Source organism: Asterias rubens, chromosome 5, assembly GCF_902459465.1.
Source record: "Asterias rubens chromosome 5, eAstRub1.3, whole genome shotgun sequence".
NCBI classification, from domain to species: domain Eukaryota; kingdom Metazoa; phylum Echinodermata; class Asteroidea; order Forcipulatida; family Asteriidae; genus Asterias; species Asterias rubens.
Genome location: NC_047066.1, coordinates 3173108 through 3193814, shown reverse-complemented (window position 1 = coordinate 3193814; position 20707 = coordinate 3173108). Strand labels below are relative to the sequence as shown.

The 20707-nt window shown below is 41.7% G+C and overlaps 1 protein-coding gene across 1 annotated transcript in view; it reads right to left on the bottom strand.

Moving 5' to 3' along the window:
* The window catches only part of LOC117289936 (breast carcinoma-amplified sequence 3-like), a 38281-nt gene that overhangs the window by 6879 nt on the left and 10695 nt on the right, over positions 1 to 20707 (bottom strand). The window contains exons 4-18 of the mRNA XM_033771139.1: positions 18821 to 18963; positions 17362 to 17469; positions 16629 to 16782; positions 15866 to 15949; positions 14251 to 14433; positions 13546 to 13776; positions 12681 to 12774; positions 11736 to 11879; positions 9886 to 10191; positions 8700 to 8865; positions 7998 to 8092; positions 6887 to 6987; positions 6063 to 6256; positions 4766 to 4884; positions 260 to 424 (exon numbers count right to left, since the gene is read on the bottom strand). Of these exons, the coding sequence (XP_033627030.1) occupies positions 260 to 424; positions 4766 to 4884; positions 6063 to 6256; positions 6887 to 6987; positions 7998 to 8092; positions 8700 to 8865; positions 9886 to 10191; positions 11736 to 11879; positions 12681 to 12774; positions 13546 to 13776; positions 14251 to 14433; positions 15866 to 15949; positions 16629 to 16782; positions 17362 to 17469; positions 18821 to 18963 (2287 nt within the window). The remainder of the gene's footprint in view (positions 1 to 259; positions 425 to 4765; positions 4885 to 6062; positions 6257 to 6886; positions 6988 to 7997; positions 8093 to 8699; positions 8866 to 9885; positions 10192 to 11735; positions 11880 to 12680; positions 12775 to 13545; positions 13777 to 14250; positions 14434 to 15865; positions 15950 to 16628; positions 16783 to 17361; positions 17470 to 18820; positions 18964 to 20707) is intronic.

The following is a 20707-nucleotide window of genomic DNA, read 5'->3' as shown; positions in this document are numbered from 1 at the left end:
TTAGGGTTAGGGTTAGGGTTAGGGTTAGGGTTAGGGTTAGGGTTAGGGTTAGGGTTAGGGTTAGGGTTAGGGTTAGGGTTAGGGTTAGGGTTAGGGTTAGGGTTAGGAATGGAACAATACACTACAGGTGTCAGAACATAGGTGTGCGTGAACACAGGTGTGTGACCCCCTTTAAGTGTTGTATCACAGCCGAGGACTTCTTTTGTAAGATTATAGATCAAGATGGTCGACCCGCCTACGCCGAGTTCTAGTCACCAACCTTTATGTCTCGCTGTGGGTGTCCTTCCATGAGTCGATTCAGCCATAGCGTCAGCAATCGTCTGCCTCAATCGCTCCTCCACCATCTCCGTACCTCGTTGTAAACTGTTCTCAGGCCAGCTACCACAGCTTACTTCAAGAAGGTTGACTGCCTGGTCAAATGCACCTGAGTATCAGAGAAGAAACAAATAAAAAAAACTAATATAAAAATGTACATTGCAGGTCTGGGATTTCACGGAGGCCACAGTTGTCATTACCCTGCAGCCGATTTCACGACACGCTAGAATTAATCCTATCTCGAGTTAGGACAAGTAACTCGTCCTAACTTCGGATCAATCTTAAGGTCTGCATGCTACAGTGCAGGGTTGGGACTCGTCCTAAGTCCTAAGATTAATCTTAAGTTACGAAGAGTTTTGTGAAATCGACGGCAGGTCTCGTACAGAGCGGTCATGTGGAAATTAACTTTCCTGCAATGACTTATAAATGGCTGAAAAGGGACCAACTTTCACATTCAGGCCGTGTCCGAATTGGCGACTTCGGCTACAGCTACGGCTAGGGCACGCGCGTCTGCTATTCTTCAACACTGACAGACGCGCTGATCTAGCCGTAGCTGTAGCCGAAGTCGCTAATTCGGACACGGCCTTAGTTTCCTTAAAACACAGTTTTTAAAGCATGGATTACCTAGAATAGTTTGCCAGTCACATTTTTGTTTACTGAGGGTCTAACCATATTATGTGAAGAGTTTCGCTAACATTTTCTGAGTAGTGTCTGTAAGAAAACTTCTTCAGATTCTTAAAAGACAATTTGCGTGTTTTTTTTTTTATATATACGATTTTTCATAAAAGAATTTATACTGAAAATACTAATACTATGACTTCGGTAGAAGTCAAACCAAGATGGTACTTAAGAATCACAATTCCTGAAAAACAAATGCAAACTGGGAGTACAAAACAACTCCATATTTTGTTAAAATCAACTCTGGCTGACATGCACTAAGGCTGACTGCAACTTTGCTGATCCTCAGAAAAAAGAAGAAAAAAAAAGTGTGAATTTTAACTGATTCTTCAATCAAAAATGTTGAGATGAGTACATTAATCGTTCAACTATTAACTAGAAGAAACAGTGCACATTTTCTTGTAAAAAAAAAAAACTGTGCCAAACAGTTAGTACATTAAAACTGTTGTTCAAATCTACAGGGAAGGCAGTAAACCAAGATTTCAATTTCAGACCACAAATTCCTCTTTTATTTCAACAACTTTCCCTAATTGTTACATTTGCTAGTAAGTTATATTCAACCAGTCTAAAGCCATTCAACAGAATGGACTATGTATGGTGGAGTAACTGTGTCCAGAACTGTGTATTTTGCAGTTGGACTGACTATGATTTCATATTGCAGGCTGGCATAATGCATCTATACTTCAAAAGCATATGGATGATACTGAATTGTCAGACAGTAGGAGGGTTGACTATGTATTGTATACATGTAGAAGCAATTGGCACGAGATATTATTATTGCAGGCTGACTTAGTACATCTATCTTTCAAAACCGTGTGGATGATATTGAATGGTCATACAGTAGGAGGGTTGACTGTACCGAAAGGATGCATTCACCACATGATATCATATTACAGGCTGGCACAGTGCATCTATCCTTCAAACCATTATGATGATATTGAATGGTCAGACATTAGGAGGGTTGACTGTACTGTGTCATTCACCACATGATATCAACTGCAGGCTGGCATAGTGCATCTATCCTTCAAACCATTACGATGATATTGAAAGGTCAGAACACAGGAGGGTAAAAATTTTATGACCAGTTTTTAAATCAAGGAATTAACACCGCATTGACCCATATTGAACAGTTTTGCAACTGTTGTTCTACAGCTAGAAAGCTACTTGCTAACAGACCAAGCACACTGCTGGCTTTGTCCAACAACTATTCACCAAGATCTTTTCGGCGTGTTTGAAAAATGTCTTCCCGAGAAAGTTAAATTGCTTCCAGGTAAGGAAAAATGAAACCCAGGCCAGAAAAAGAATCCCACAGAGATCCATCACCCAAACATTCCCAACAACCCAAAGAAACATTCTAACAATTTGTTCCCCAATACTCCAATCACAAAAAGGGTTCCTTCGGTTAGTCGAACTCGCTTAACACTTTAAAGAAAATCTTTTGCGGTCAAAACAGTAAGTAACCAAGAAAGCAAGCTAAGCTACTGTAACAATGTTAGCACTCAACAAAAACCAGGCAAGAAAATTATTCTTCAAGTCTTGCTTAGAGAAAATACTCCATGTGTACAAAACCAACAAGCTGAACGAACACAAGAAAAAGAAGAAGCCAAACGAGCTTTCACCGGTGAGTGACTACCACGTTTCTCAACCCTCCTACCTTTAGCATGAACCCCTCTATTTGCCTGATTCCTTCTAGGCACTAATATCTCAAGCTTCTCCTTCTTCTCTTCGGGGGATTCCTCCCCCTTTTGGATGTTCAAGGTTTCCGCCGCCGCGGCTTCCGGCGCTGCTGCTGCGTCTCGTTCCTTAGCCGAGACTTTCCCCTTCTTCTTTTTCTTGCGCTTGCCTTTATTCTGCGCTTGCCTGTCTGGCTCTGGCGAGGGCTCGGGCTTTGGGTCTGTCATCTCGGGCGGACATATTGTTATGTCTGATTCTTTAGGCTTATCTGTAATACAAGTTGTTGGGCCATTTTTATGAAAAGTGACAACTGCTCTTGGTGGTCAGAGGGAGAGCAGGATGACCGGTACGCTTTAGAGGAGTTGAGGGAAAGGAAGGAATGACATACACATATATACAGACAAGGACATAGAGCTGACTGCTGACTCTTCTCGCTTACTGAGAGTTTCTTTCTTACTACCATGTCCTAAGGGTTAGGTAAACACAGTGTTTAAACTCAGCGAGGACGTCCTCACTTTCATTTCATGTACAAAACCATTACGGACGTCCTCTTAAAAAAAGTCCACAGTGGGAGAACAAAGAGAAGTCCTTTATTTACCAAGTCAACAAATATGTGAGAGTAGGGTGGTCAACCATGGTCCAACATACATTGCTTTAATGTGTAAAGGAAACAAACTTGCTCAGTTTAACAAGTCCCAATGTTTGAATACATGCAAGATTTGCACAGTCTATAGCAGACCAAACTGGCTTTGCGTTCAGAGGAAAATCTATGAGGTCTTTACTGTAAACCCACATGTCTAAATCGTAGATACATGAACACATTTGAACCTTTCCATCAAACCTTTTTTGGATCATCGTGTATGGGATGTAGTAGCTAAAGCTGTAGCCGTCAATGTGGAAACAGCCTAAGCAGAATTCAAAGCTGTGCTTTCAAAAAAAGTCTGTAAGCTGGGGTACATCTAGATGATGAGTAGTTAGATGTTGGATAACAGACGTCATGCCCATTCACCACTATATTAACAGACCTTTACCTCATTTAACCCAACTGTAACCAAATCGAGTTCAAAAGGTAACAAAAAGTCTGATCCCTTTGTGTTAATTGAGATCAAGGACACTTATTGTCACTGCGTAGAACAGGAACCAGACAACCACAACCACACCATGGGCGAGTTCTGGTGACCCTGACTAAAAACAAGTTTGAGCTTCGGTCATATGTGAAGCGTTTTATTTCTGATGATGAAACCAAGATTGCCTCAAAGTGAACTCAATCAATGTAGCTCACAAGCCTGAGGAAACCAGTAATTAAGGGTGCTTGCTGTGTGAACCAGAAACTCAGGGTTAACCTCTACTTTTCCATAATAAGTGTTCTGGGTTCTTTTACACACTACCAATATTAGTACAAATTTGTTAGGCTTAAATATTCAATCCGAAGGACAAAGCAGTTACGGAAAAGTATCTTGCTCAAGGACACAGGTGTCATGACCGGGACCCAAACCCACACTCTGCTGATCAGAAACATCAGAGCTCTTTTGAATCCGGTGCTCTTAACCACGCGGCCGCGACACGCCACTCCCATATGTTTGGTTCAACCACAGTGATGCAGCTGTTCCAAACGAAACTGAAACCGAGTTGGTGGCTCAGTGGGCCTTGGTTTCAAGATGGCAGATTTTAAGACAAGGATGATATTTGGTCCTTGAAAAAAAGTAGGAATATTTTATTGAATACAAGGGCTGACCTAAATGTACACATGGTGGTAGGCTTTAACAGACATTACAGGCTTCTCCAAGGGCAGACACATAGGAAGACAGACTAAAGTGGAAAGAATATCATGCTTGATAAGAACTGGTACATATATATTTGGTTTGCAGGAACACCATCTATGTAACTACTTGCCAGGTAGAGTTTCTTATTCTACTACCGCGGAGTAGATTGTTCGAGTGTTCGGTAGACTTCACAGTTCTTAAAATAACTGTCCTGCTTTTTAACTATTACCCGGGCGGATGGTATAGAAAATAGGCTAAGACTACTACTTTAGCTTACAGGATCGTAATTAACTGTACTACCGCGGAGTCAGTTTAATTGGTCTCAACGTACATACCTGAGCCGTATTCTATACATGTGGGCATGGATGACCCTTCTTGGCTAGAGGCTAAAGGTCGCATTGACCCTTCCGATGAATATGGTGTAGGGACTGGATCTGACCTCAGCGGCTGGATACTGTAAATATCAACACAGACATTTTCCTCTGAGAAAAATATACGACACGGTTGCCAAGTGTTCTTCTTCTAAAGAAACAGCTGAGGCCGTTGCTGTAATAACATGGCGGCATGTAAGGCCTAAATATGTGTCCACATTGCATATTGTGTATTGCATATAAATGAAAACATACACTAAGCAATACACACCTGGGCACAATTTCATGGCTCTGCTTACCGCAGAATTTTGCGCTTACGATCACGATTCCCCGCTTACTTGTAAGCGCCGAATTTCTGCGCTAGCCTTGTAAGCGTAGAATGCCTAGTAACATTGAGTACGCACGCGCAGAAGCCAAAATTCGCCGCTAACCCGTGAAGTACGCTTGCCGTAAGCACAGAATTCCCTGCTTCCTTAAGCGCCGATTCTGTGCTTACGGTACGCAGAGCCATGAATTGGGCCCTGTCCACACAACCTTACAGATCACATTTGTAGGGTCCTGCAATAAACCTTTATCACGCTCTCACCATCTTGGTCATGTTCCCTGTTTCCATTACAGTAATGAATGCTAACATTCATTGCACAAACATGGCACCAGACTATTATTTCGTCCAGCCTCAGTTTGGTTACAATGGGTTTAAATGGTGTAAAATCAAGATGGCCACACCGCGATAAAGGTCTATTGGTGTTCTATTAGGATCCGGCCAAGGTTGTTATTAAACTTATTAAATCTGTACCACCAGACTCTAATTGCAAATAGTATTTTGTGCGGTAGATGGCAGTCCATTTAAAAAAAAAATCAACGTACACATAGATTTAAGAAGTTTGCAATACACATGTGCAATACGCAAATGGACCCATGGTGGAGAATCCTAACAAAAACAAGAGTTATATATAAGAACTAGAGGGCGCACTGGCCTATATACGCGGCTTGGCATGCGCACATTCCGCCATTTTCTAAGTTGACAAAAACAGCATCTCACAGCGAGTGTTTGTGCGGCCATTTTGTAAGTTGACAAAATAGCATCACGTAGCCTTCAATCAACACAAATTCCAACGTGTACTTCATATTCAACGCGCGTAGAGAATGGCGCGCGTGTCTCCTTGCGGTCCAATCGCGTTTGTGCAAGCAGCATCACCCGTGCGCCCTCTAGTTCTTATATATATTTCTATGACTTGATACGTTGTTCTCTCCGGCTTACCTTAATGATTTCAGATCGACGTCGTCTTGAGTCATGTCCATCGCTGTGCGATTGGTCTCCATCCCATCAGAGAGTAAGGCAGAGGAGGTTGAGGATAGTACAGTGGTACTGCTGGGCTGGGGTACTGTCTTGAACTTAAACTGAGGACCCATCCACAGGCGTCTATGAGGGCCGGCATGGGTCACCATCTCCACCTGGTGAGAAAAAAAATTAAAGAATAAATATACACACACCATTTGGCTCTTCTTGTAGTGTGAGCAAAGAATCGGCGCTTATGGAAGCAGGGAATTCCGCTTACATCAGGCATATTTCACAGGCTAGCAGTGAATTTTTGAACAAAGGGCAGAATTTGGCAGTAAGCAGAGCCATAAAATTGGGTCCTGCTTATTCTGCTGTCCAACACTGAAAGTGATGTATGGTTAGGGTTAGTAGCAGAGTGTAGGGTGGTGTCTCTAAGCTTTTCCACTGCTACAACTCTATAATGACTTCAAAAATATATCTAACAAAAATCAGCCCTTAAGGAAATTTAGTGAAATACAACGACAATAAGTTCATAATTCCCAGGTTGGTAGAATCATGAAAACAGGTCTTGGTGAGTCTGCTGCAACCTAGCGTTCCCAATAGTCTCACTCTCACACTGCCCCTACATCAGACCTACCAAGTCTCACGCATTAGGCGCGAGACTCACGCATTAGGGGTCTGTCTGGGGGGGGGGGTAGGCTTCGAAAAATCTCACGCATAGCTGGCCTCTGAACTTGGCATCTCTGCTACATGATCATAGAGGTGGAAAGGCCTACTGTTCTAGAATGCTATTAATACTATACCTGAGATAACCATGGTTCATCAAAGTCACTGTCTGGACTGCTGTGACCGGAACGTAAACTGTCGGATGACTCACTTCTCGGAACTGAATTGAGCAAATATCCTGTTAAAAAAAAAAAAATACCCAAACAAATTTAACATAAAAATTCAAAAATGGATTAATACAGAACATCCCTCATTTCTTAAGATACTTTGATATCCCACCTAAGCAGTTTGCCTGTGTTTTTTTTTCTTCTGGAAGACTCAGGGAAAGCTCGGAGTACACAGTGCTTACAACAGATTGGTGTAGTCTTTATCACTGTATCTAGTGTAATATCTGGCTTGGCCTATTTTCATAGTGCTGCTTAAGCAGAGAATTATGCCTACCAAATCTCTGCTAAGCAGAAATAGGCAGGATACCAGTCACAAATTATACATATGGCATGGTGCTTTTGCTGGGAAAATTATTCTGGTTAACATAATTTTGTTCTGCTTAATCACTTTTGTGCTTAAGCAGCTCCGTGCCATATGTGCAGTCTGTGCTTTTATCCTGCTTACTTTTGTTTAGCAGAACATTGCTCATAAATATTTTCTGCTTAAGCAAACCTTAATTCAATTTTGACACAAATCTAAGCAGAAAAAAATACTTGTCGATGAGCTCCACAAAAATTTGACCCACAACAAAAGGACCCAATTTCTTAGGGCCTTGTCACACGAGGCAGCTTTTGCAGGCACTTTGGAGGCAACCAACTGCAGTGCATGCTGCGAGACCACATAGATAGCACATGAGTAATTTTCTTTAAAATGTCTTATGATCCCCCCAAAAGTATGTGAACATTGAAATGTGAATGCCCCGTGTGACATGACCCTAAGACTCCAAAATAAATTTAACAAATGCCCCTATAGACCTTTTTCATGCTGCCTCCATCTTGGTCATGTTACTTGTACTGAATAACAATAATGAATGCTATTAATCATTATGCAAATAGGAACCAGACTATTTTGTTCTTCAAGCCTCGGTTTGGTTACATTGTTATCAATTGGGAAAAGTGAAGATGGCTGCACCATGAGAAAGGTCTATACTACTACCAAACCCATAATCAAATGAATAGATGCATCAACTGAGTGTCTCACCTGAACTATCAGCTGCACAATGATGGGCTTCATTGGTTAATAAGAGATGATTGAATCCACCTAGAGGGGGTCTGTGCTCAGCCCAATTCATACCCCTACAGATCAAAAAATTACATGCAAGAAAATAATAATCAGTAATCAGTAATAGCACAAAAACAACCGATGGAAATATCCAAGACCTTTAAAGGGAAAAATTAACCACTATTGCATCGTCCTTTTGATTGGACGTAAAGCCGTTATTTCATTTTTTAGACTGATCAGGTGTGTTATAAAACATATATTGAATGGCATAATTCGGTCACTAGTGCATGTCTATCCACCACTTGACCTGTGAGTGACCAGAAGAGGGACCTATTTTTGTGATTTTGACAAAGTCCCTCGGGGGGATAGATGTGTTCTAGTGACCTCAATGCCAGTCCATATGTGTATGAAGTACTCCATCAAGGGAAGCGATAAGTCACTTCATCCAAGAAGGGTATACATGCTGCTCTTAATATTTATGCATGAGGTACGTCACAATGCTTACCCAAAACGAGGCCATGGGCTCAGCCACTGCAAGTGATGGGGGACGTGCGCCCATGGCCTCATTTTGGGTAAGAATTATGACGTCATGCATAAATATTAAGAGAGGCGTATGATGCATTCCATGACACAAAGTTTCAAAGGGAGCTTGACACTTGTCAATTTCTACGCTACACTGACCTCTGTAAGTTCCACTGGGCATGCTCCGTGACCCCAAGCTCCAACCCGGTCTCCTCGGTCTTCCTGCCGCCCGACTGCACCATCTTGGGTTCAAGAATGTTTTCTGCTAGGTTCCCATGGCAACCCATGATGAAAAGTGAATCAACTGCCGTTTGCTTAGTGGCATCTGGAATTTGACATGAACGAATTTGAAGAGTTTCAGTTGAACAAGTAAAGTATTTTTGTACTATTATCCCTCCTACTGTCTGACCACTGTGGCTTTGAATAAGGGAATCAATGTGTGGTGAAGAGGTTTTCAACTAGTGGTTTAATCCCAACGAGGCCTGGTTCTTGATAATTTTACCGAGACAAAGTCGAGGTAAATTATCAAGAACCAGGCCTCGGCGGGTTTAAACCACTAGTTGAAAACCGATTCAACACACTTTAATTCCCATTCATAAATACCTTTTCGGTCAAAAAAAAAACATTTTCGGTCAAAAAGTAAAATAAATGCAAAAATTATAATAATTGTTCAATGATTTCCTTCAAAACAACACTGAAGGCCCTCCCCTGCCCTTCGGGCTAACAACTCCTTATAAGGGAATGCTGTTTCAGCCGTTGCTCTCGACCAATAGGAATGAAGAAACTCTCTTACAATCACAGGTGCAAGCTCGCGTGTCACGCCCATGTTTCAACACTTTTTACCGGTCATAAACAGAGGTTTATACACACCCACGTGACGCGCTCTCCACTAAAATAGGAATAGCGAAACTGTCCGAGGTATTTATGAACGGTAGATAAACTATGCTAGCCGACAAGATGATATCCTTTGGTGAATGCATCTACACAGCACACAGTCATCCCCCCCTACTGTCTAACTATTCAATATCAGTGTCAGTCAGTTATCATTTACTTGAGCAAGGCACTTAACCATAATGCTTTGTTAAAAGTATTTTGCTCTACCAGCCAGGCTGATAGTGCATGATACCCATGCACACATCCTTATGGACATTAAAGAGGGTAACCCTGTTTCAGCCCCAGGATTAGGTGGCAACAACCCATAGTGACAGTTGATTTGGGTCAACAGCACAAATCAGTTAAGTGAATCCCTCACTTTGAAGTGGCCTTCTGTGGCCTCTTGTGATGTTATGTGGTCTCTCATTAAAAAAACAACAATCAAAAACACCTCAGGTCATTAATAACTCACCATTCTTTTCCCTGGTCCCCTTTGAGCTGGTGACAAAGTGCCCTCTGGAGCTCCCAAAGCACGTACTGATGCAGACGTAATCGCTTACGGCGGCGGTCTGCGAGCAGGCGCTCCTTGGGCGTGTCGCGTTCCCCGTCATCCCCGTGACAGCACCCACCGAGGCAAGGATTGCTGGCTGCTTGATCTGGGCGAGTGGGACTACGGTGACGGGCGGGGGGTATGGGGGAAGGCGTGGGTTATTCAGGGTGGAATTGTTGAGGGTACTGGTTTGATTGAGGGTGGAGATCGGCTCAGGGGAGTGGAAACCTGACACACAGAAAAAACAAATACATCAGAATTTTGTTTTTCTTTTAAAAATCAACTTCATATTAAAAATAATTGTTTTGGAGTGAACAAAGTCTGTTTGGCTTCTGACTAGCACCCCTAAACAAATATATTGCCAACATAGGGAGACCACATAGCTAAATAGCAGGCATGTTAATCCAGAGCTACATGTAGGTCACAGGTTCAAATCCAGTTGTAGTGAATTTTTCTTTGGTCATCGCAAAATTTATTTAAAATAAATTTTTTCCTTGTTGATGATTCAAATTTTTTTATATTTTCATGCATTAAAACTATAGATACGCATAGTTATTGTGAAAAAAACAAGTAAAGGAAATTGACAAATATACTGGGTAAAAATGAAAGATGGGATTCGAACCGAAGTGAAAGGTAGGGAAAGAAACCACTGAGCCCAAACTTACCTGAGGATGTAGGGCTTTCTGACAATCCCTGGACAGGACTGCACCTTCCTGGGTCAACCAACTCATCCAATCCGTGAAAACCCATGCAATGTGGTACAAACTGAAAACCCAATCCACATGCAAGGCTTTAGTCCGAGGTGGGATTCGAACCAGCGTCTGCAGAGGTGAAAGGCAGGGAAAGAAACCACTGAGCCCAAACTTACCTGAGGATGTAGGGCCTTCTGACAGACCTTGGACAGGACTGCACCTTCCTGGGTCGACCAACTCATCCAATCAGTGAAAACCCATGCAATCACGTACGGACTGAAAACCCAACCCAATTGCAAGGCTTTAGTCCGCGGAGGTGAAAGGCAGGGAGAGGAACCACTGAGTCATCCTGTGTACCAAACTTACCCGAGGATGTAGGGCTTTCACTCAAGACAATCTCTGGCCAGGAGAAAACCCATGCTATAAGGTACGGCCTGAAAACCCAATCCACATGCAAGGCTTTGGTCTGAGTTGGGATTCGAACTGGGGTCAAAGACAGAAACACCAACCCCAAGCTTACCTGAGGATGTAGGGCTTTCTGACAATCCCTGGATAGGACTACCCCTTCCTGGGTCGACCAACTCATCCAATCAGTGAAAACCCATGCAATATGGTACGGACTGAAAACCCAATCCACATGCAAGGCTTTGGTCTGAGTTGGGTTTTCGAACTGGGGTCAAAGACAGAAACACCAACCCCAAGCTTACCTGAGGATGTAGGGCTTTCTGACAATCCCTGGACAGGACTACCCCTTCCTGGGTCGACCAACTCATCCAATCAGTGAAAACCCATGCAATATGGTACGGACTGAAAACCCAATCCACATGCAAGGCTTTGGTCTGAGTTGGGTTTTCGAACTGGGGTCAAAGACAGAAACACCAACCCCAAGCTTACCTGAGGATGTAGGGCTTTCTGACAATCCCTGGACAGGACTACCCCTTCCTGGGTCGACCAACTCATCCAATCAGTGAAAACCCATGCAATATGGTACTAACTGAAAACCCAATCCACATGCAAGGCTTTGGTCCGAGTTGGGATTCGAGCTGGGGTCAAAGACAGAAACACCAACCCCAAGCTTACCTGAGGATGTAGGGCTTTCTGACAATCCCTGGACAGGACTACCCCTTCCTGGGTCGACCAACTCATCCAATCCAGCACTCTTATGGAATCTACTCTCCTTGTTTACAATCTTCGCTGGAGTGTGTGTTCTTGAACTTACTTGACCTGATGATAAATCAAACAAATATGATCAGAAAAAAAAACCTTGAGGAATTTATCATATTTATTACTTGTGTTTTCCCTCACGTAATGCACTGTATACTCCCGAGTCCTATAGAGCAAAAATCCACAATTGTATTACTCGAGTTGGGATTCAAACCCATGAACTTTGTAATTCTTGAGCTAGCCCAGTAGCTGACGACAGTTCAAATCTGTACATTTTTTAAAGCCATTGGACACTTTCAGGACAGAAAAAAAAAATTAAAAGTTCACAGATTTACAAATAACTTACAGGGTTTACAGAAGGTAGTGGTGAAAGACTTCTCTTGAATTATTATTCCATGAAATGCTTTACTTTTGAAAAAACATTAAAACAATATCAATTCTCGATATTGAGAATTACAGATTTATTTTAAACACATGTCACGACATGGCAAAACGTGCGGAAACAAGGGTGGGTTTTCCCGTTATTTTCTCCAGACTGTGATGACTGATTGAGCCTAAATTTTCACAGGTTTGTTGTTTTATTTAGAAGTTGTGATACACGAAGTGTGGGCCTTGGACAATACTGTTAACTGAAAGTGTCCAATGGCTTTAAACCATTGTGATTCACGAACCCCAGAAATCTGAGAACGATTCATGCATAAATCTTTTTCCAGATTCAAATATTTTTTGGGTGAACAATTATCTAAACCATATTACTTTGGAGGGAAATCCTTTATCGAAGTCGCAGGTTCAAGTCCCATCCTAGTCAATGTTTCTTTTTTCAACCCAAAATTATAAAGATTAACAAGTTAGATCACTTACCTCCATATGGCGTTATGGGAAATACATGCGTAGTTTCTCTCATTGTACTAACGGCAACCCAGCGGCTATCGTTGGTTATTGAAATATCTTGAACCTATGAGCAAATAACCCAAAATACTTGTAACTTCTTGAGCTACTTTGATGCTTGCTTGGTTTATTGTGTCTCATAAATGTCTTGCTTGATACATTTTAAGTATAACATACTTATCAATTGGCTACTGTTTCAAAGGTACAATCATTGCATGGGGTGGTGGTCTCTATGCATTATTCATAAAGACCAGGGCCCAATTTCATAGCGCTGCTTAGCGGCCGATTTTGTGCTTACTGTGCAATTTCTATTTCATAGCGCTGCTAACCGTAAGCACACGAAAAGGCATGCTAACCTTCCGGTGCTTACCGCACGAAAATAAGTGACGTCACAATGCTAATCCACGGTAAACATGCAATATGGCCGCCCTATTTTTCTGCGAACCTGTGAAATACGCTAAGGCTTAAGCAAATTTTTCTGCTACAGTAGGCACGCAAATTTGCTTACTGTTAAGCAGCGCTATGAAATTGGGCCCAGTTCATACTTCCTGTGAATGCGAAGCGAATTTTGACGTCACAGGGCCGTTTTCGCATCGAATGTTTCAGGAGGAGTTGAGCACATTTCAACAGGTGCCAATTATTCGTTGCGAATTTGTGACGTCAAAATTTGTACCACAATCGCAGGAACCGGTCTTTAGTTAGGATGGGTCATGATTTGAATGTTGATGAGTGAATGTCTAGAATTGGGGCAGGTCTATCAGTGTATAGTGAAAGGATACAACACAAGTCAGTTTGGATTTGGGTTTTTTCGTATAGAATAATTTGAAAGAATATTTACCTTTGCAGCTGTATCACCTCTATACAAGACATAGAGATGGTGCACGGTCCCTAGTCCAGAGGAACACGGATGGTTCATCAATCGGAATATATGAAAGCTGTGACCTTGCGACCCCGCTGTGAAGAGCAAGGATCCACTGGGGTCAAAGGCCAATGCTGATATGGACTCGTTGATGTGGGCCTGGAAGTGGGCCACTATACCGTCCCCACTGGAATCCTCGGTCACGTTGAACTGCAAAGGAAAGATGAATGTTAAATCTTTGAATAGAACACACTCTACCAAATTGACTCAATGGATTTCCTATTGACCCAATTCACCTTTTACACATAAACCTATTACCCACCAAAATGGTAACCGTTGCGCAGTCGCTGCGTGTGACGTACGCGCAAGGGGTCAATTGTAGGTAAAAGTTAATTTTTGCATTTCATTTACATCATCTATAATATAAAACACACCCTTGTTGCACAAATATGTGTTCTTTCAGATGCCTATTATAAAAGGCTTCAGGCCTGGTCTTTTATTATTTGAGTGAGAAATTACCTCTTTTTCAAAAACTTCTATACTTCAGAGGAAGCTGTTTCTCACAAAGTTTTATACTATCAACAGCTCTCCACTGCTCGTTAGCTAGTAAGTTTTTACGCTAACAATTATTTTTAGTAATTACCAAAGTGTCCAGTGCCTTTAAATAATTTCTCTGATTCTTACCTCTCCTTCTACAGACAGCGTGTCAATGACGGTCACAATCCCCGGGATACCATTCTTAGTGTTCAGGGGTGTGGTGTTGACTTTATCAACGGAGCTTTCCTGCCTAGGAGGGGATGTAGACAGCTTGGAGGTTGCTAGCTTGCCAAGGGACTCACTGAATGCTGTGATTCCTTTGGTAATCGCCTGAAATTTCATTCGAGGAAAAAACAAAAAGTCAAAATTTATTTCTTTATTACACACCAATTAGCAATGATAACTCAATGAATATGAAAGGGGAAGAAATACTCAGTTTTAGATACAGGAAGAAAAACCACAAATGGGGAAAACCCATGCAAACACGTGGGGACCGGAAACTCAATCCAAATGCAAGGCTCTGGTCCGACGTGGGATTTGAACAGTGATTCACAGAGTAGAAAAGCATCAGGGAAAAGAACCACTGACCCAACCTGATCCCCTGATTATGTTTTTAAAGGCAGTGGACACTACTGGTAATCATTCAAAATATCTATTAGCATAAAATCTTTCTTGATTACGAGTAATGGGGAAAGGTTGATAGTATTTCTTACTTTGGTTACCATGGTACGACAAGGTTTTTTTTCTCTTTCATTATTATCTCGCAACTCTGGCAACCGACTAAGCTAAAATTTTCACAGGTTTGTTATTTTATGCATATGTTGAGATACACCAATTGTGAAGACTAGTCTATGACAATTACCAATAGTGTCCAGTGTCTTTAACGGTCATGTCGCAGGGTTCTCCCCCAGGATTTTTAAAACTATTGGGCACTAAAAGCGTTTTATTATTGTACATTTCTGGAAATGAAAGCAAAGATACCTCATAAGTGAACCTAATCACAGCAGCTCGGAACCTGTAAACAATGGCACTTGCTGTGTGAACCAGAATCCCCTGGGCAAACCCCTACTCTCCCACGCTAAGTGTTCTGGGTTCTCTTACATGCACTACCAATGCTAGTACGAAGGACCTAGAGCTTTATGTCCAATCAAAAGGACAAAACAATTATGGTCAAGTGTCTTGATCAGGGACACAATCGCCACGACTGGGACTCAAACCCACACTCTGCTGACCAGAAACACTAGAGCTTGAGTCCAGTGCTCTGAACTGCTCAGCAATGAACATGCCACTAGTAGCATGAATGACTGTAGCCTTATAAATATCTACTAGTTACACTAATTTAACAACATAAACAACTTAAAGACACTGGGCACTTAGTGGTAATTGTCAAAGACCAGTCTTCTCCCTTGGTGTATCTCAACATATGCATGAAATAACAAACCTGTGAAAATTTGAGCTCATTTGGTCGTCGAAGTTGAGAGATATTAATGAAAGAAATAACACCCTTGTCACACAAAGTTGTGTGCTTCCAGATGCTTGATTTCGAGACCTCAAATTCTAATTCTGAGGTCTCGAAATCAAATTCGTGGAAAATTACTTCTTTCTCGAAAACTACGTTACTTCAGAGGGAGCTGTTTCTCACAATGTTTTATACTATCAACAGCTCTCCATTTCTCGTTACCAAGTAAGGTTTTATGCTAATAATTATTTTGAGTAATTACCAATAGTGTCCACTGCCTTTAAGCCCAACAAGTTCTGTTACCTTAGCAGCGTGGATGACTGTGGCCTTATATGATTGTCCTGCCTCTCGACACACACCCCCACCACTCTGATGACTTGGTACCAGCTGCATCATTAACAAATTATATTGCATAAGAAGAATAGTAACAATAATACTAAGAACTAGTTCTTATACAGTGCATTTTACAATAACATCACTTTAATCATCTCAACTTCCTGGGGAGTATAGCCAGGGCTGTGCCGTGGCGCTCTGAAGGTTTTTCAAACACAATATCAACTTATGGCCACCATCATCTCTTTAGGATGAAACAAGAGGAAATCAGCTGAGCACAACAACATTATGCTTCCACCATGAAAGGTTTCAAATCCTACTTAACATTATGCTTACTGGAATAAGGTTACCAGCCACAAAACCATGTCTCATGTATAATTTGTGACTGGTCTCCTGCTCATTTCTTTTTAGCAGAAAATTTGTAAGCAATATTAGCCACTTAAGCAGCTCTATGAAATTGGGGCCTGATCTGGGCCAATTTCATAGAGCTGCTTAGCACAAAATTTTGCTTAGCATGAAATTTTCACCTTGATAAAAACAGGATTACCAACCAAATTTCAATGTGATTTTCAGGATAAGAAAACAATAGCTGAATACCAGTAGCAAGCAATATGCAACAAGAAATTTGGTTGGTAATCCTGTTTTTATCAAGAAAGAAATTTCATGCTTAGCAAATTTTCATGCTTAGCAGCTCTATTAAATTGGGCCCTGCTTGTATGTCTGACATGCTTACCTTTCTATCTGCATAGGCAAGCCATCTTGAGCCTAGAGCGAGAGGGTTGAGGTTAGGAGAGCTCGCTGGGTAGCAGCTGGTGATGCAGAACCGACTCTTGAAGGAGACAGCGTCGAATGCTGCAACTTTCTCTTGTAATGCTACAACGATGAGTCTGTATGAGAATGATCACCAAACAAAATGGTTGTTTGTCGTCTTTTACAGGAACTGATTATGAAATTATAATGTATGGAATATGACTAGAGCTGAAGCCTGGGCCTTTCTCAAACCTCGGCTTGGGCTCCGGTTCAGGCTTAGGCTCCGCGCCTGTGTATGCAGCTAAGACTTTAACCTGCATTTTGGGGCAGCGCGTACTGCATGACATCAGCACATGGAGCCTGGAGCGTCAGCTGGAGCCCAAGCCGAGGTTTGAGAAAGGCCCATGGACAGCCCTTACATGGCAAACAGCCCAACTAAAAAAAAAAAAATATTTTCTCATACAAGATCATTGGGAAAGTGAGGGTTGATAATTCAACGCTTTGATCAGTATGCTCTGATTCTCCTGTAAACAATCAGAGCATACTGATCGAAACGTTGAGTTGTCAACCGCTGTCAACCGCTGGTTCTTTTCAGAATCAACACTACTCGAAAGAGATATTTACATGGTGTTACTGCAAATTTCACAAATCAAAAAACAAACTTACACTTGTACGTTAAAATGCTTATAATTAATCAAAACATCCAAGAAGCCTACCTTCTATTACATAGTACATCACACACTGGCGTCTTGAACGCAATGTTATGAACTTGTTCTCCAGTCTTCAGAGACAGTAGACTCACTGAACAGAATGGCTGGCTAGAACTGCAAAATAAATTAAAAACCAAAGATGAATCCCAGGGACTGTAATAGCCAACTCAAGATTTGTTAGCTACATGTATGGCTTTTGGCTGTGCTGGTCTCACCACAACCATAACCAACATTCAGATCTGCACAAATAATAATAATAATAATAATAATTTGGGGGGCTAATCATCCTTACTCGCAGCTAGAGCTGAATTACGAAGGACCTGGCTACAACGTGTTCGAGAAGCAGGCATACAAGGGCGATTCAGCTGTCAGCCACATCAACCCATTATGACCACGGAGCACAGCCAAGATCGAGAGTGTTTAATTTTTCCCGAGGGAGGAAAACCGGATAGTCTGGAAAACCCTTGTGGCACAGCAGAGAACCAACGCACAACTCAACTCACATATGGCCCTGGCCGGGAATCGAACCGGGGTCACCTTGGTGAGCGGCGAGCGCTTTACACACAAGCCAACCGTGCCACCTACAAAGGCAGTTGCCTACATGCCTTTAGTCGTTGTCTTGGTGCCCTTTGAAATGTTCCAATAAAAATGTACTCATCCCTCATACAGGTGCCCGATACTACACAGCTACTTGAGGAAACCATTTGTTAACAGGGATGCTATTGTGAAAGCAAAGCAATAGGTGAGGTACATGTAAGTAGGTGAGATAGATGCGGAAACTGCATGGTCGAGTTTAAAATGTGTTACATCGGCAAGGTTTTCCCGACTAAATTCCAGTATTCACTCTCTGTTTAGTTTCATTCCAGGACTCACTTTCTGTTTAGTTTCAAATATTTAATATATATTCTACATAATCTTCATGCTGTCCTGTCAGGAGAAGTGTGTAAATCTTTCAAAAAGACACTTAATCATGCTGTCCTGTCAGGAGAAGTGTGTAAATCTTTCAAAAAGACACTTAATTCGCATAAGAAGTAAAGCAAAAAGCAGGTTTCTCATGTCTATGTGTACAAAACATTGACCTGCCAGCGCCCCAGCAATGGCGACGCAGCTTTGGCAGCATTCAGCGTTTGCGCATATGTGACCATCCACCACCAATGGGCTGTAAAGTTGACACTTTTACTGTTATGGGCTCAATGCATTTTTGGAGAGAGTGTGTAATCAGCTTCAAAATGATACCATCCACATTTAAATCAGACTTTTCTTGACGAAGTTATGATTTCTCAAAGCCACCTACTTTTTTATTCAGATTTCTCAAAGATTTCTTGAAAACCCAAACAATTTAATAGGCTCTGCAATGTACAAGTGCAACTTTACAGCCTATTGGTGGTGGATGGTCACATATAGATCCGTCTGTAGCCGTAGCCGATTGATTTGGAGACATTGTACTACTCATGTTTCTAGTTACCTTGCTCCGTCACACAGCGCCACCAGAGGTCTCTTATCCTGCTGATGATTCCTAATCCCACTGGTGTAAGGTGTTGGCAAGACGCGTAGAATCCGGACCGGTCCCTGACGTAGAGATAAAACTTCTTGAGCTTCACCACTTGGCTGAGGTATCAGAGTGGGAGGAATAAAAAACAATTAATCATCAATTTAAACAATTGAATTCAACAATGTGAACAACTTCATCTGTAGGAATTAAATAAAAATGAATAATAAACTTGCTGGTACAACCATGTAATAAATGGGAGTGTAAACTCTGAAAAGAGCTGGTGTCGTCTCGATGTTTCGAACAGTAGGCCTCCACTCTGGTTTTTTTTACACCATGCAAAGCTTCAAACACATCTGTAACTCTAATGTGATGCTGATTTTTCCTCAATGGGTTAACGCAATAGGAAAACAAGTAGGGTCTACACTTTCTGGGCATCTGAAGAGAGCATTTTTATTGACTCTTCTGATACTATCACCCACTAACCTGCGCCTTGAACACCCAGCAGGGTGGATATGTGCGCATTACAAGTCTTATTATTATTATTATTAACAAACAAGACATACAGTATTAACTAGGAGGCCAACTCTGGTTCCCTCTGCTGGCGGGTTGGCACCAGTCACTGTAACTGTCAACCGAAACTCCCTAGTAGAGGGTGCAACCCATAGCATACAGTGCAAAATGCTAAATATTCAAAAACAAATAAAAAAACACTTTTTTTTTTCAATAAAGGGAAAATATGCATTGACTCTTGAACTGTTATCCTCAATTTGATACGGGGAGTCCCAGGGCCTGTAGAACCAAATAAAAACACCCCTACATCGTTGTAATTTTCCAAACATTTGAGCATCAATCATGAACAATTTTCCTACACCTGTCTGCAAATATGACCATTTATTTCAGGGCTTATGTCATCCAAAATACCTCAAGTTGGAAGTCAACAACCCCCAGGTCACCATAATCTTTTTTGAGGTATGGCGGACGTGATAGGAGTGTACTGTTTGGTTTGGGTGTATGTTACACACAAATTTACCCAAACCTTATAGTGTTGTAGCGTTGTGTCCGCCATATCTCAAAAAGGCTTATTGAGCAACATTTATACACTGTATCCTTTTTCTTGGGCTCTCAAATCTGTCTAGATTAGAATATTGAGAGCCTACAAAATATTAATGAGGCTGTTTTCTCCCCATTTAGTGGGCTGGACCCCTAAAGCGACTCTTAATGTCAATTCTAGTAACCTGACATGTGTGAAGTGGGCGTGTAAATACTCCAGCATGGAGTGTCGTAGCCAAGCGGTCAAGTGCACTGGACTCAAGCTCTGGTGTGTCTGAGCAGTGGGTTTGAGTATCGGTCTTGACACTTGTGTCTTTAAACAAGACACTAAAGACGATCAGAGCATACTGATCGAAACATCGAGTTGAAACCAAAGGTTCTTTTCAGAACAACCCCAACTCATTTAGAGATAGTCATTACATGGTGTTACCGCAAACCGTTCCATATCGTATTTCCACCATGCAAAGTTTCAAACCCTACTTCAGACAAAAACATTTATTAAATGGAAATGTTTGCGGTAACACCATTGCTGATTATCTCTAAATGAGTTGGGGTGGTTCTGAAAAGAACCGTTGCTTTCAACTCGATGTTTTGATCAGTATGCTCTGATCGTCTTCTAGAGAAAGACATTTATTGTTACGATTTACATGTAGGTCAGGTGTGTTGTGTAATGCTATAAAGAACCCAGAGTACACACTTATTGTAGTGTTTCTGACAATTCAATTCAATTCAATTCACAAAGTCTGGAAGCAAAATGTACCACCTTACCTTGTGTCCCATACAAGGTGTTGTACTACGGATGATTTGATA